This window comes from Protopterus annectens, chromosome 6.part0 (assembly GCF_019279795.1).
Source record: "Protopterus annectens isolate FY-2018-M chromosome 6.part0, PAN1.0, whole genome shotgun sequence".
Lineage (NCBI taxonomy): Eukaryota > Metazoa > Chordata > Ceratodontiformes > Protopteridae > Protopterus > Protopterus annectens.
In genome coordinates, this window is record NC_056737.1 from 697,220,775 (window position 1) to 697,233,624 (window position 12,850).

Sequence of the window (12,850 nt, forward strand, 5' to 3'; positions counted from 1 at the left end):
GAATCCTCTGCATCAGAATCCTCATAGGTAGATAAGGGTACGTCCTGGTAGTCAGAATGAACAGAGATATCAGATTCCTGCTCAGAAGAATCAGAGGGAAAATCAGTTCTAGGTCTCTGAGGGAGAAGGCTGGTTTCCCCTAATTAAGGTAATATGGTTTTCAGCCATTCTAATCATTTGTTTTTGAGGCCCGGGGCTTAAGAATGCACTTTGGTCATCAGTTTCCTATGTGTAATGCGAACTTTAGGTTCATAGGTAGGTACTAGGTTATCTGCCCAAGGGCATTTATAAGCCTAGCCAGAATGTGTCGGCTTTTGCCTCCCTTTTAAATTAGTTTCCTGTGCCTCTGTCTAGCCGGGCCATTGAGGTGATCCCAGGGGTAAATTTACAATTTCCCATCCACTCATCAAGATTTCTCTTGAAAAGAGTCAGTGAAGGGCTCTGCCTAACATAAATTGGGATTCTATTCCAGAGCAAGGGAAGTCTCTGGGACAGGAATCTGTCTCTCCAGCATGTCCTGTTTATTGTTGCGCTGAGGTTTAACTCACTGGAGCGTGTGGCTCTAAGAGATTTGGTTTTCTTGAGGTGGAGCATGTCCATTAATTCCGGGTTGGAAATGGCCTTGTACATCAGGCAGAAATCACCTCTGAGCAGGCGGTAAGCAACCGAGTAGAGCTGGAGTTTCTTTAGTCGAGCTGCATAGGGCATCTGTCTGAGGCCCACGATCCTCTTGGTGAGGTACTTCTGTGGTCTTTCCAGCTGTTGCAGGTGTCGAGTAAGGTACATTCCAAATGGGGCATTGTACTCTATTATGGGCCTAATAAGTGATGAGTAGAGGGGCAGGATGACCTCTCTTGATCTAGATGTGAACCCTTTCATGATTAGGTGGGCTACATAGAAGGATTTTCTAACCACTTTGGCAATGTGATTATCAAAGGAGAGGTTGCTATCTACCTGGGTCCCCAGATCCCTAATTACATCTTCTGTACTTAGTGGATTACCACCTATGTGATAATTCGTGGGCACTTTGTTTTTCCCAAAGGGGCTGAGTATGCACTTTTTGGCATTTAGCTTGAGCCATAGTTCTGACACCAGGTATTTGTTTCCGTGAGACCCTTCTGGAGGATGTCTGTGTCAGCCAGAGAGTCGATTATGGCCCCCAGTTTGCAGTCATCAGCGAACATGGTCAGCCATAGTCCTCCCATGCTTGCCTGTACCTCAGAGAAGTATATACCGAACAGGAGGGGGTCCCAGGACTGAGCCCTGTGGGACGCCACTTGTAACTGGTTTAAAGTCGGACATGGCACCCGCAACTCTGACCATGTGAGTTCTATCCATGAGTCAGTTGGTAACCCATCTCGTGACATAGGGGTTAATGTTCAAGCTGGTGAGCTTATCTATAATACCAGAGTGGGGAATGGTGTCGAAGGCCTTAGCGAAGTCCAGGTTGGCTGTGTGTACTACCTTTCCCTCATCTATGGCCTTGGTAACTGTTTCAAAAAAGTCAACTAGGTTTAAGATGCAGGATCTGCTTTTAACAAAGCCGAATTGGGTAGGGTCCAGTGTCTGGAGGTTCCCAAAGTCTTTGTTTATGAGTTTCATGATGATGCGCTCCACAGCTTTGCAGACCAGGCTAGTCAGGCTTATAGGGCGATAGTTCCCAGGATCTGTTGTGGCACCACCTTTGTGGAGCGGGATAACTGTTGCTGTACGCCATTCCTTGGGTACATAGCCTGTGGTAAGGCTGAGTTTGAACAGTGAATTTAGGTGAGGGTTTAGTTCATTTTGGAGCTCGTGTAAGACACAGCCTGGGATACCATCCGGTCCCACTGATGCTGTGTTTTTGGCTTTGGAGAGGGCTGTTTTCACCTGCGTGTCTGTGATGTCTTGGGCTCTACATTCTTTTGGGATGGACACAGGCCCTTTTGGGGGTGAGGGTGGGTAAAGTTTGCACTGAACCTGTTGGCCAGGATGTTGGCAAGTCAGTTGGTTCAGTGTATTTTTTACCATTTTGCACTAGCTCAGAGCAGATCTGAGAGTTGCCACCTAGGTTCTTGGCATAGCTAAAGAAGGCTTTGTGATTATCTTTAGAGTCTTTGGCAATTTTTCTTTTGAAATTGGCCTTGGATGATTTTATGAGGGATCATAGTTTCTTGCTAATACTGATCAGGAATGCCTTTCCTTTTTGGGATTTTGCTTTATCATGTAATAGTTTCCTCCTTCTGTTGTATAGCTTGTCTATGGCCAGGGACCACCAGACTGGTTTCCTCTTTTTGGAGGAGTGAGTCTTGGTTTTACTTAGGATGGCTCAATCCATGCATTCCTGTAGGTGCTCATAGAATGCATTTGTACAGGATTCTGCGGTTTGGGCAGCATTATCCTTTAGCAAGGGGGCTTTGAAACTTTCCACCTCCGTCTTGAGGAGTGTGAAGTTTGCTCTTGAAAAGTTTTTCACAGCAGTTTCCTTGACTGGGGGTGGGGTCGGGATGTGGATGTCCATTGTGATTAGTTTATGGTCTGATCTTACCAGCGAGGGGATTACCTCTGGTGTGGAACACTGGTCTCCCATGTTGGTGATGATCAGGTCCAATATGTTGTCGCCTCTTGTGGGCATGGTGATCAGTTGTTCCAGGGCGTTTGAGTTTATAAACTCTAGGAAGCATTGGCCAAAGGAGTTTGTACTTGAGTAGTTTTCCCAGTCAATGTTTGGGTAGTTGAAATCACCCAGTATCATGGTGTTTGGTAGGATCTTCACATTTTCCAATGTTCTCAGGAATGCTGAGTGGGGGTCCTGAGACATGGTGGGTGATCTGTAGCAAGCTACAATCTGAAAAGCAGCTTTGCCCACTGTTAGTTGCACAGAAGGTCTCCGAGGCCTCATGCTGTGCTACTAACCTGGAGGTATGGATATCCCTTATGAAAATGGATAAACCCCCTCCTTTTGTATTTCGGTCCGGGTTCTGAGGCTGAAAGGTATGGTATGAGTTGTAGCCTGGTAGTGCTGGGGTGCTCTCTGGAGCCTTGAACCAGGTTTCTGTTACTGCAAAGATATCGATTTTCTCCATGCTGAGGAGTGCCTCGAGTGCGTGCATTTTGAGGTTTAGACTTCTGGCAATGAGTAGCATTACCCTCGGTTTTTGTTTACTTGTGTTGTTTATGGAGGTGGGTTTGTCTTTTGAGCCTTGCCTAAAAAAGGCACTATGGGGGTAGCAAGAGCCTTGGCCAGTATTCGAAAGCCTAAGGGCGACAGGTGCAAGCCATCTCTGGCGAAGCTGCGTGGCTTGTCGCACATGTCATCCCAGGCTGACAGACACTGGATCCCCTTTGAATGACACCAATAGCTTAGCCAATTGTTAAAACTGATCATTTTTTCTTTATACTGTGGCATCATTCTTGGTGTGGGCAAGATGCTACTCAGGGTCAGGGTCATACCGGCCTGGGCTACATGATCAGAGAGCACCTCTATGTCTCTTTTCATGTAGTCCAGGGAGGTACATCTCAGGTCGTTCACACCAACATGTACAATGACAGAGTAATATTTGTACTTGTTTTGGAGTGACCTGAGTGCTTATGTTATGTGGCGGATCCTGCCACCCGACACGCAGCTTACAGTAACATTCTCCTTGTTCAGTGTAGTGAGTGGAACGTCAGTGTGCCTGACAATAGAGTCACCTATTACTAGTGTATTGGGTGTGTTATTTAGCCTTAGGGGCTGTGGTTGCATGGCACACTGACTTTGTGAAGTATGTGATACGTTGTTGCTGTTAGATGGTGGAAGATGCTTCGATGTCTGCTTTGGAGGTCTCTGCTGTTTAGGCAGATTTTTATTTAGAGCCTCCGAGTATGTTTCAGTGTATTTATGTGTATTGTTTGCTGGTGCAGATATGACTGGTGTGTGTGAGACTGGTAATGTGGTGCAAGTGTTTCCCTTCTCCTCCTGACTGACTGCTCCAACATTGGGTTGAGAGAGGTTGGCCGCTAGTTTGGCTGTATAGTTGCATCTCTCACATATATGTGTGTTTGTTGGAAGGAAGAGTGGGCTGTCTGTGTACATGAGGCAATTATAACATTGCCTCAAGATTCCCAGATTCACCAGCTGGACTGGAGAGTACACCTGAAACTGCCCTTTGGACATGCCTGTGCGGATAAATGAACTGATTTACTGATTGTCCGGTAGGGATGAATGGGGAGCCTTGTACTACTGTATAGTAAAGGGGGGGGGGTGGAGTGTTAGCGTTTATTAGTGCTTACTGAGAGTTAGAGCAAGTGCTGGACTGGAAAAGTAAGGTTAGAGTGCTTTAGTTGAAAGTTTGACTAATTCCAAGAGAAAAATTGAAGAGCAGACTTCGTGGAGCCTGGAATAGTTTAACCACAGCTAACCGGCGCTGTGCGGTGTGCAAAGTCACGCAAATGTGGGTTTTAAAGCAGGGAGATGAAAGAGCTACAAATTAGCCCATAACGGCCAATAAACTACTAGTTGCTGGGCTGAGACCACTCCTCCAGGGACAGATAGGCTGCTCAAAGCTCCCCTGAGAAATTATGAAAATTGGTAGGCCAGAATACACCCTCAGAAGCTGGTGCCTGCACAGCGGCTCCGGACCCATCCAAGGTAGGGACATCCGCAGATTCCATAGTCAAAGAAGCATCTCGCAGCATACCGGACTCCGAATAGGTCTCAGTAGAGGCCTGCGAATCTGTAGAAGCGGGTATCAGGGGCTGCAAAAGCACCTCATTGAATACCGACAGAATGGCAACTAGCTTAACGGTAGCGTCGTTGGCAGTTTTGGATCTATGTGGTCTGTCTCTGCCTTTATCCTTACATTTTTTCAGAAGATCGGTAGTCAGATGGCTTACCGATGCCATTTCAGAGTATGGAGATCAAGAGAGAAAGTATTTAGCTACAAAAATCGCCCAATGAAGGATAGTTCGGGCATTGAACAAGGCACAAAACCTACAGCGAGGGGACGTCGTGGTCTGGGCCTAAACAGGTGATGCAGTAAGAATGAAAATTTCTGTGTGGCATTTGCTTTCTACAGGCAAGACAATTATTATTTTTTTCTGACATCGGTTAGAGCAAGAAAAAAGGATCCCCAACAGGGTACTTATCTTTTAGAAGACTTCAGGTCTGAAACTCGAAAATGAAAATTTCAGGAGTCAGCTGACCAGCACTTGTGAACTGCTTCTGCTTCGGGCACTGCACGGCAAGAAAGATTTGATGTAATGGCATTGGCTGCATGTTTTATACCCCTGATGACTTGACGTCATGGAAGAAGCGACAGCATCTGACACAGAAATCCAAAGACTCTGGTATTCAGGCCAGCTGAGGGTTACCTGCAGGCAGATAACCCAAATGTGCTGACTGCAACAGTGAAACACGAAGAACATTTAACTGCAGAGACAGAGAGAGACCACAGTATTCTATGAAACAATTAAATAGAAAAATAACTAACTACAGAGAGACACAGACACAATATTCAATGAAACAATTAAATAGACAGAAAAATGAAATGCAGTACAATCTTTAACACTGCAAGTTTGTACTTAACTCAGCTAGTAATGTAGTTGATTGTAGGTATGTAGCAGAAGCCAAACAACTCAGGTATTCAGCAGTAATAAATTCAAAGATATGTGACTCACTTATGAATACAGAGAAACCCTCTAGGCTAAGAGTTTAACACTGAATATCAATGAAGTGAAACACAATATTCATTTACTTAAACTTGTAAATATGACTTTTTGGAAAGAGTGCCCGCAAAAATGAATACAACCAATAGTTTACAGAAAATTAGGGGAAATGTTGCTTACTGAAGGCCCTCCTCCATGCATTTTTAGTGCTCTAACGGTGGCTACCAGTACAACGACATGTGGACACAGACCAGAACTTCTGCACTTAATATTGAAAAACTTCTCCATTCCAATATCTGCTCCAAATCCTGCTTCAGTAACTAAGAGAGTAGAAATAAAATACTACTTTAGTGGAATAAGTATTAGTGATAAACTCTGCTGTATAAATCCTTCTCTGTAAAAGTTATCTAGACTAAAGATAACAACAATCAGTAGAAACTCACCTACAAATCCTTCAGGGCCAACAAGCTTTAATGCAATTTTATCAGCTAGGACAGAGGAATTTCCATGGGCAATGTTGGCAAAAGGTCCAGCATGAACAAAAACTGGTGTTCCCTGTCAAAAAGAGAAACAAAGAATGATTAAATATTTTACAAGAAACTGAGTTGTAATAAAATAGAGAATAAAACCAAGGTATCTGAAGCAAAATGGATAATCAGACTGTGGGCTGATGCTGGTTTTGGCCTCAATAATAAGGTACTGCTCAAACCCGTTTTGAAAGACAGACCTTTGTATAAATAAGATTATATGACTTGACACAATATATATATATATATATATATATATATATATATATCTTCGCAGAATACCTTTTGCTATTACTTTAAATGCCAATGGACAGAATAATGTATTCTGAGGGAATTTTTCTGATTGGTTGTTGGTCTAATGTTGTCTATTATTTAAAGCATATGTATGAGTTAAAACCTTTGAACATCTGATGAAGCAGTGTCTCAACTGTGAAAGCGCTTATGTGGTAATTTTAGTAAAAGTTTTTTATACTGCCTCATTGCTTGATTCACTTTTATGGTTTTTTTGGATATATTAGGTTCATAGGTTCATAGGTTCATACTAGGCTATCTGCCCTAGGGCATTTATAAGCCTAGCCCGAGTGTGTTTGGCTTTCGCCACCCTTAGATTTGAGTTTGCTGTGCCCTTATTTAAGGTCAGTTTACTGTGCCTCTGTCTAGTAGTGACAGCGAAGTAATCCCCGGGGTAAACCTACGATCTCCCATCCACTCATCAGGATTCCTCTTGAAGAGAGTCAGTGAGGTGCTCTGCCTAACATGGACCGGGATTCTATTCCAAAGCGAAGGGAGCCTTTGGGTTATGAATCTGTCCCTCCAGCAAGTTCTATTTATTTCTGTGCTGAGGTTCAAGTCCCTCGAGTGCGTGGTTCTAAGGGATTTAGATTTTCTGAGGTGGAGCATGTCCATTAATTCTGGGTTGGACATAGCTTTGTATGTCAGGCATAGATCACCTCGAAGTAGGCGGTATGCGACTGAGTAAAGCTGGAGTTTCTTTAACCTGGCAGCATATGGCATCTGTTTAAGTCCCTTGATCCTCTTTGTGAGGTACTTTTGGGGTCTTTCTAGCTGCTGCAGGTGTCGGGTAAGGTACATCCCAAAAGGGGCACTGTATTCTATGATGGGCCTGATGAGGGATGAATAAAGGGGCACTATTACCTCCCTTGATCTAGATGTGAATCCTTTCGTGATAAGGTGGGCTATGTAGAAGGTCTTTCTAACCACTTTGGCAATGTGGTTGTCACAGGAGAGATTGCTATCAACTTGGGTCCCCAGATCCCTAATTACTTCTTCTGTATTTAATGGGTTTCCACCTATGTGGTAATTGGCGGGCACTTTGTTTTGCCAAAGGGTATGACTATACGCTTCTTGGCATTTAGCTTTAGACCATGGCTCTGGCACCAGTTATCTGTCTCTGTGAGACCTTTTTGAAGGATGTTCGTGTCAGCTGGAGAGTCAATTATGGCGCCCAGTTTGCAGTCATCTGTGAACTTGGTCAGCCATAGTCCTCCCGTGCTGGCCTGTACCTCGGAAAAGTATATGCCGAACAAGAGAGGTCCCAGGACCGAGCCTTGTGGGACACCACTTGTAACTGGTTTCGAGTCTGACATGACTCCGGCAAATCTGACTCTGTGTGTGTTCTGTCTTTGAGCCAGTTAGCAACCCATCTTGTGACATAGGGGTTTATGTTTAAGCTGGATAGCTTATCTATGATGCCCGAGTGGGGTATTGTGTCAAATGCCTTTGCGAGGTCCAGATAGGCTGTGTGGACTTCCTTCCCTTCATCTATGGCCTTGGTGACTGTTTCGAAGAAGTCGACCAGGTTCAAGAGGCAGGATCTGCCCTTGACAAAGCCGAACTGATTAGGATCCACTGTCTGTAGGTCCCCAATGTCTTTGTTTATGAGTTCCATGATGACCCTCTCCATGGCTTTACAGATAAGGCTAGTCAGGCTTATGGGGCTATAGTTACCAGGGTCCGTTGAGGCGCCACCTTTGTGGAGCAGGACCACTGTTGCTGTACGCCATTCTTTGGGTACATATCCCGTAGTGAGGCTGAGATTGTACAGCAGTTTTACGTGAGGATTTAGTTCTTCGTGGAGTTCATGTAGAACGCAACCCAGGACACAGTCTGGTCCCATTTTGCCTTGGAGAGGGCGGCCTTCACCTGAGCATCTGAGATGTTAGGGAGGCTGCACTCTACTGGGACAGATATTTGCTCTTTAGGGGGGGAAGGGGGGGAGAAGTTTGCACTGAACCTGTCTGCCAGGATGTTGGCAATGTCTGTGGGTTCAGTGTATTTTTTGTCATTTATAATCAACTCTGAGCATATCTGGGAGTTGCATCCCAGGTTCCTAACATAGCTAATGAAAGCCTTGTGATTGTCTTTAGTGTCCTGTGCAATTTTTCTCTCGAAGCTGGCCTTGGAGGATTTTATGAGGGATCATAATTTTTTGCTAGTACTGATCAGAGATGCCTTCCCTTTTAGGGATTTTGCTCTATCATGTAGTAGCTTCCTCCTTCTCTTGTACAACTTATTTATGGCTGGGGTCCACCAGACTGGACGCCTGTCTTTGGATGCTTGGGTTTTGGTTTTGTTTGGGATAGCATGATCCATGCATTCCTGAAGGTGTCCATAGAATACATTTATATAGGATTCTGTGGTTTGGGCCGTAGTTTCCACTGGCCCTGGGGCCTTGAAGGATTCCACCTCGGATTTGAGAAGTGTGAAGTTCGCTTTTGAGAAGTTTTTCACTGTGTTTTTTTGGGCTGGGGGTGGGGTCGTGTTGTGGATATCCAGTGAAATTAATTTATGATCTGATCTTACCAATGAGGGGAATACTTCTGGTGTGGAGCACAGGGTCCCCATGTTGGTGATGATCAGGTCAAGTATGTTTTCCCCTCTTGTGGGAGTTTTGACTAGTTGTTCCATAGCATTTGAGTTTATAAATTCCAGGAACCTTTGGGCTAGGGTGTTGTGGCTTGAGTAATGCTCCCAGTCAATGTTTGGGTAGTTGAAGTCACCCAGTATAATGGTGTTTGGAGAGATCTTCATGTTCTCCAATGTTTTCAGGAAAGCCGAGTGGGATTCCTGATTTTGAGACAGTGGTCTGTAGCAAGCTATAAACTGAAAGGCAGTTTTGCCCACTGTTAGTTGCACATGGATGGTTTCTGATGCTTCGTGCAACGCCACTAACCTGGAGGTGTGGGTATCCTTGATAAATATGGATACTCCCCCTCCTTTTGTGGTTCGGTCCGAGTTTTGGGGCCAAAAAGCATGGTATCAGGTATAACCTGGTAGTGCTGGGGTGCTCTCTGGAGCCTTGAACCAGGTTTCTGTCACTGCACAGATATCGATGTTCTCCATACTGAGGAGAGATTCGAGTGCATGCATTTTGAGGTTTAGACTTCTGGCATTTAGCAGCATTACCCTTAGTTTCTTGTTCTTTGTGTTTTCTAAGGAGGTGGGTTTGTCTTTTGAGATTTGCCTAAAAAAGGCACTATGGGGGTGGCAAGAGCCTTTGCCAGTATCTGAAAGCCCAAGGGTGACAGGTGCAAGCCATCCCTTGCGAAGCAACGTGGCTTGTCAAGCATGTCATCCCAGGCTGACAGGCACTGGATCCCCTTTGAATGACACCAAAATTTTAGCCAGTTGTTAAAATCGATCATTTTGTCTTTATACTGCGGCATCATTCTAGGTGAGGGTAAGATGCTGCTCAAGGTCAGGGTCATACCGGCCTGGGCTACATGATCGGAGAGCTCCTTTATGTCTCTTTTCATGTAGTCGAGGGAGGTACGTCTCAGGTCATTCACACCAGCATGTACTATGACCGAGTCATATTTGTACTTGCTTTGGAGTGACCTGAGTGCTTGCGTTATGTGGCGGATCCTAGCGCTCGATAGGCAGCTCACTGTGATCTTCTCCTTGTTCAGCCTGGTGAGTGGGACGTCAGTGTTTGTAAACTTATCCTATAAGTTTCTTTGTGGTACATACATGGCTGTAAAATGCCACATTATTGTGATATGTCATGCTTAAACAAGACATATTTTAAAAAATTACTTCTTGTTAGAAGAATCAGACATTTAAAAATAAGAATAGGGGATTAATTAGTACGCACTGCTAAGACAGAGATACATCCCCATTGATCTTAATTTAAAAAAGCAAGCAATCAACTTGTTTTCAAGACAGAGAAAATGTGTGCAACAGCTATTACAGGAAAGCATTGAAACGATCTCTCATCATGCCAACTGTTAGTGTAAGACAAACATTTGTACACTAGGGGCTGTAATGCAACAAATGTTAGCACAGGGTTTCGACGTGAGCCACTGCCTCAAATCTCTCTCTCTCCAGCCAACTGTACAGGATATACTTATAGAAACCTTCATAAGTGGCCACAATATAATGTTGCTTATGATAAGAAAATAAGGCTAGGACTGTAGTAATGAGGGTCGGAACTTTGAATGTTGGCAGTATGACTGGTATAGGGAGAGAGCTAGCCGATATGATGGACAGAAGGAAGGTTGGTATATTGTGTGTGCAAGAGACCAGATGGAAGGGGATTAAGGCTAGGTGTATCAGAGGTGGGTTCAAATTGTTTTATCATGGTCTGGATGGGAGGAGAAATGGCGTAGGAGTTATCCTGTAGGAACAGTATGCCAAGAGTGTTTTGGAGGTGAAGAGTGTCAGACAGAGTGATGTTTATGAAGCTGGAAATTGATGTTGCAAAGATGAATGTTGTTAGTGCATATACTCCACAAGTTGGGTGTGCGATGGTTTAGAAAGAAAAATTTTGGAGTGAGTTGGATGAAATCGTGATGACTGTACCCAAGGGTGAGAGAGTGGTGATTGGAGCAGATTTCAATGGGCATGTTGGTGAAGGAAACAGAGGGGATGAGGAAGTGATGGGTAGGTATGGTGTTAAACAAAGGAATGCAGAAGGTCAGATGGTAGTGGATTTTGTGAAAAGGATGGACATGGCTGTGGTGAATACGTATTTTAACAAGAGGGAGGAGCATAGGGTGACATACAAGAGTGGAGGAAGATGCACACAGGTGAATTATATCTTATGTAGGAGGGCCAGTTTGAAGGAGATTGAAGACTGTAAAGTGGTGACTGGGGAAAGTGTAGTTAGGCAGCATAGGATGGTGGTTTGTAAGATGACGCTGGTGGTCAAAAAGAGGGGGATGAGTGTGAGGGCAGCACCAAGGATCAAATGGTGGAAACTGAAAAAGGGTAATTGTGAGGTGGAGTTCAGGGAAGAGTTAAGACAGGCACTGGGTGGCAGTGAAGAGTTAACACATAGCTGGGTAACTACAGCGGAGCTAGTAGGGGAGACGGCTAGAAAGGTGCTTGGTATGACATCTGGACGGAGGAAGAACGATAAGGAGACATGGTGTTGGAATGAGGAAGTACAGGAGAGTATACAGAAAAAGAGGATGGCAAAGAAGAAGTGGGATAGTCACAGAGATGAAGAGAGTAGACAGGAGTATAAGGAGATGAGGTGCATGGCAAAGAGAGCTAAGGATAAGGTGTATGAAGAGTTGTATGAAAGGTTGGACACTAAGGAGGGAGAAAAGGGCCTGTACCGATTGGCTAGACAGAGGGACCAAGCTAGGAAAGATGTGCAGCAGGTAAAGGTGATAAAGGATAATGAGGAAAACATACTTACAAGTGAGGAGAGTGTGTTGAGCAGATGTATAGAGTACTTTGAGGGGTTGATGAATGAAGAGAATGAGAGGGAGAGAAGGTTGGATGATGTGGGGATAGTGAATCATGAAGTGCAATGGATTAGCAAGGAGGAAGTAAGGATAGCTATGAAGAGGATGAAGAATGGAAAGGCTGTTGGTCCAGATAACATCCCTGTGGAAGCATGGAGGTGTTTAGGTGAAATGGCAGTGGAGTTTTTAACCAGATTGTTTAATGAAATTTTGGAAAGTGAGAGGATGCCTGAGGAATGGAGAAAAAGTGTTTTGGTACCGATTTTTAAGAATAAGGGTGATGTTCAGAGCTGTAGTAACTACAGAGGGATTAAATTGATCAGTCACAGCATGAAGTTATGGGAAAGAGTAGTGTAAGCTAGGTTAAGAAGGGACGTGATGATTTGTGATCAGCAGTATGGTTTCATGCTGGGAAAGAGCACTACAGATGCAACGTTTGCTAGGCGAGTGTTGATGGAGAAGTACAGAGAAGGTCAGAAGGAGTTGCATTGTTTTTTTGTAGACTTAGAGAAAGCATATGAAAGGGTGCCTAGAGAGGAGTTGTGGTATTGTATGAGGAAGTCGGGAGTGTCAGAGAAGTATGTAAGAGTTTTACAGGATATATACAAGGGTAGTGTGACAGCAGTGAGGTCTGCAGTGGGAGTGACGGATGCATTTAAGGTGGAGGTAGGATTGCATCAAGCATCAGCTCTGAGCCCTTTCTTATTTGCAATGGTGATGGACAGGTTGACAGGCGAGATCAGACAGGAGTCCCCGTGGACTATGATGTTTGCAGATGACATTATGATCTGTAGTGAGAGTTGGGAAAAAGTGGAGGAGACCCTGGAGAGATGGAGATATGCTCCAGAGAGAAGAGGAATGAAGGTCAGCAGGACTAAGACAGAATATATGTGTGTAAATGAAAGGGAGGATAGAGGAATGGTGAGGATGCAGGGTGTAGAGGTGGCGAAGGTGGATGAGTTTAAATACTTGGGATCAGCAGTT

General features: G+C 44.5%; 1 protein-coding gene across 1 annotated transcript in view; it reads right to left on the minus strand.

Moving 5' to 3' along the window:
* The window catches only part of MTHFD1 (methylenetetrahydrofolate dehydrogenase, cyclohydrolase and formyltetrahydrofolate synthetase 1), a gene marked incomplete in the record, with an annotated part of 1,466,165 nt that overhangs the window by 446,764 nt on the left and 1,006,551 nt on the right, over positions 1-12,850 (minus strand). The window contains 2 exon segments of the mRNA XM_044074387.1: positions 5,806-5,945; positions 6,069-6,180. Coding sequence (XP_043930322.1) covers positions 5,806-5,945; positions 6,069-6,180 — 252 coding nt within the window.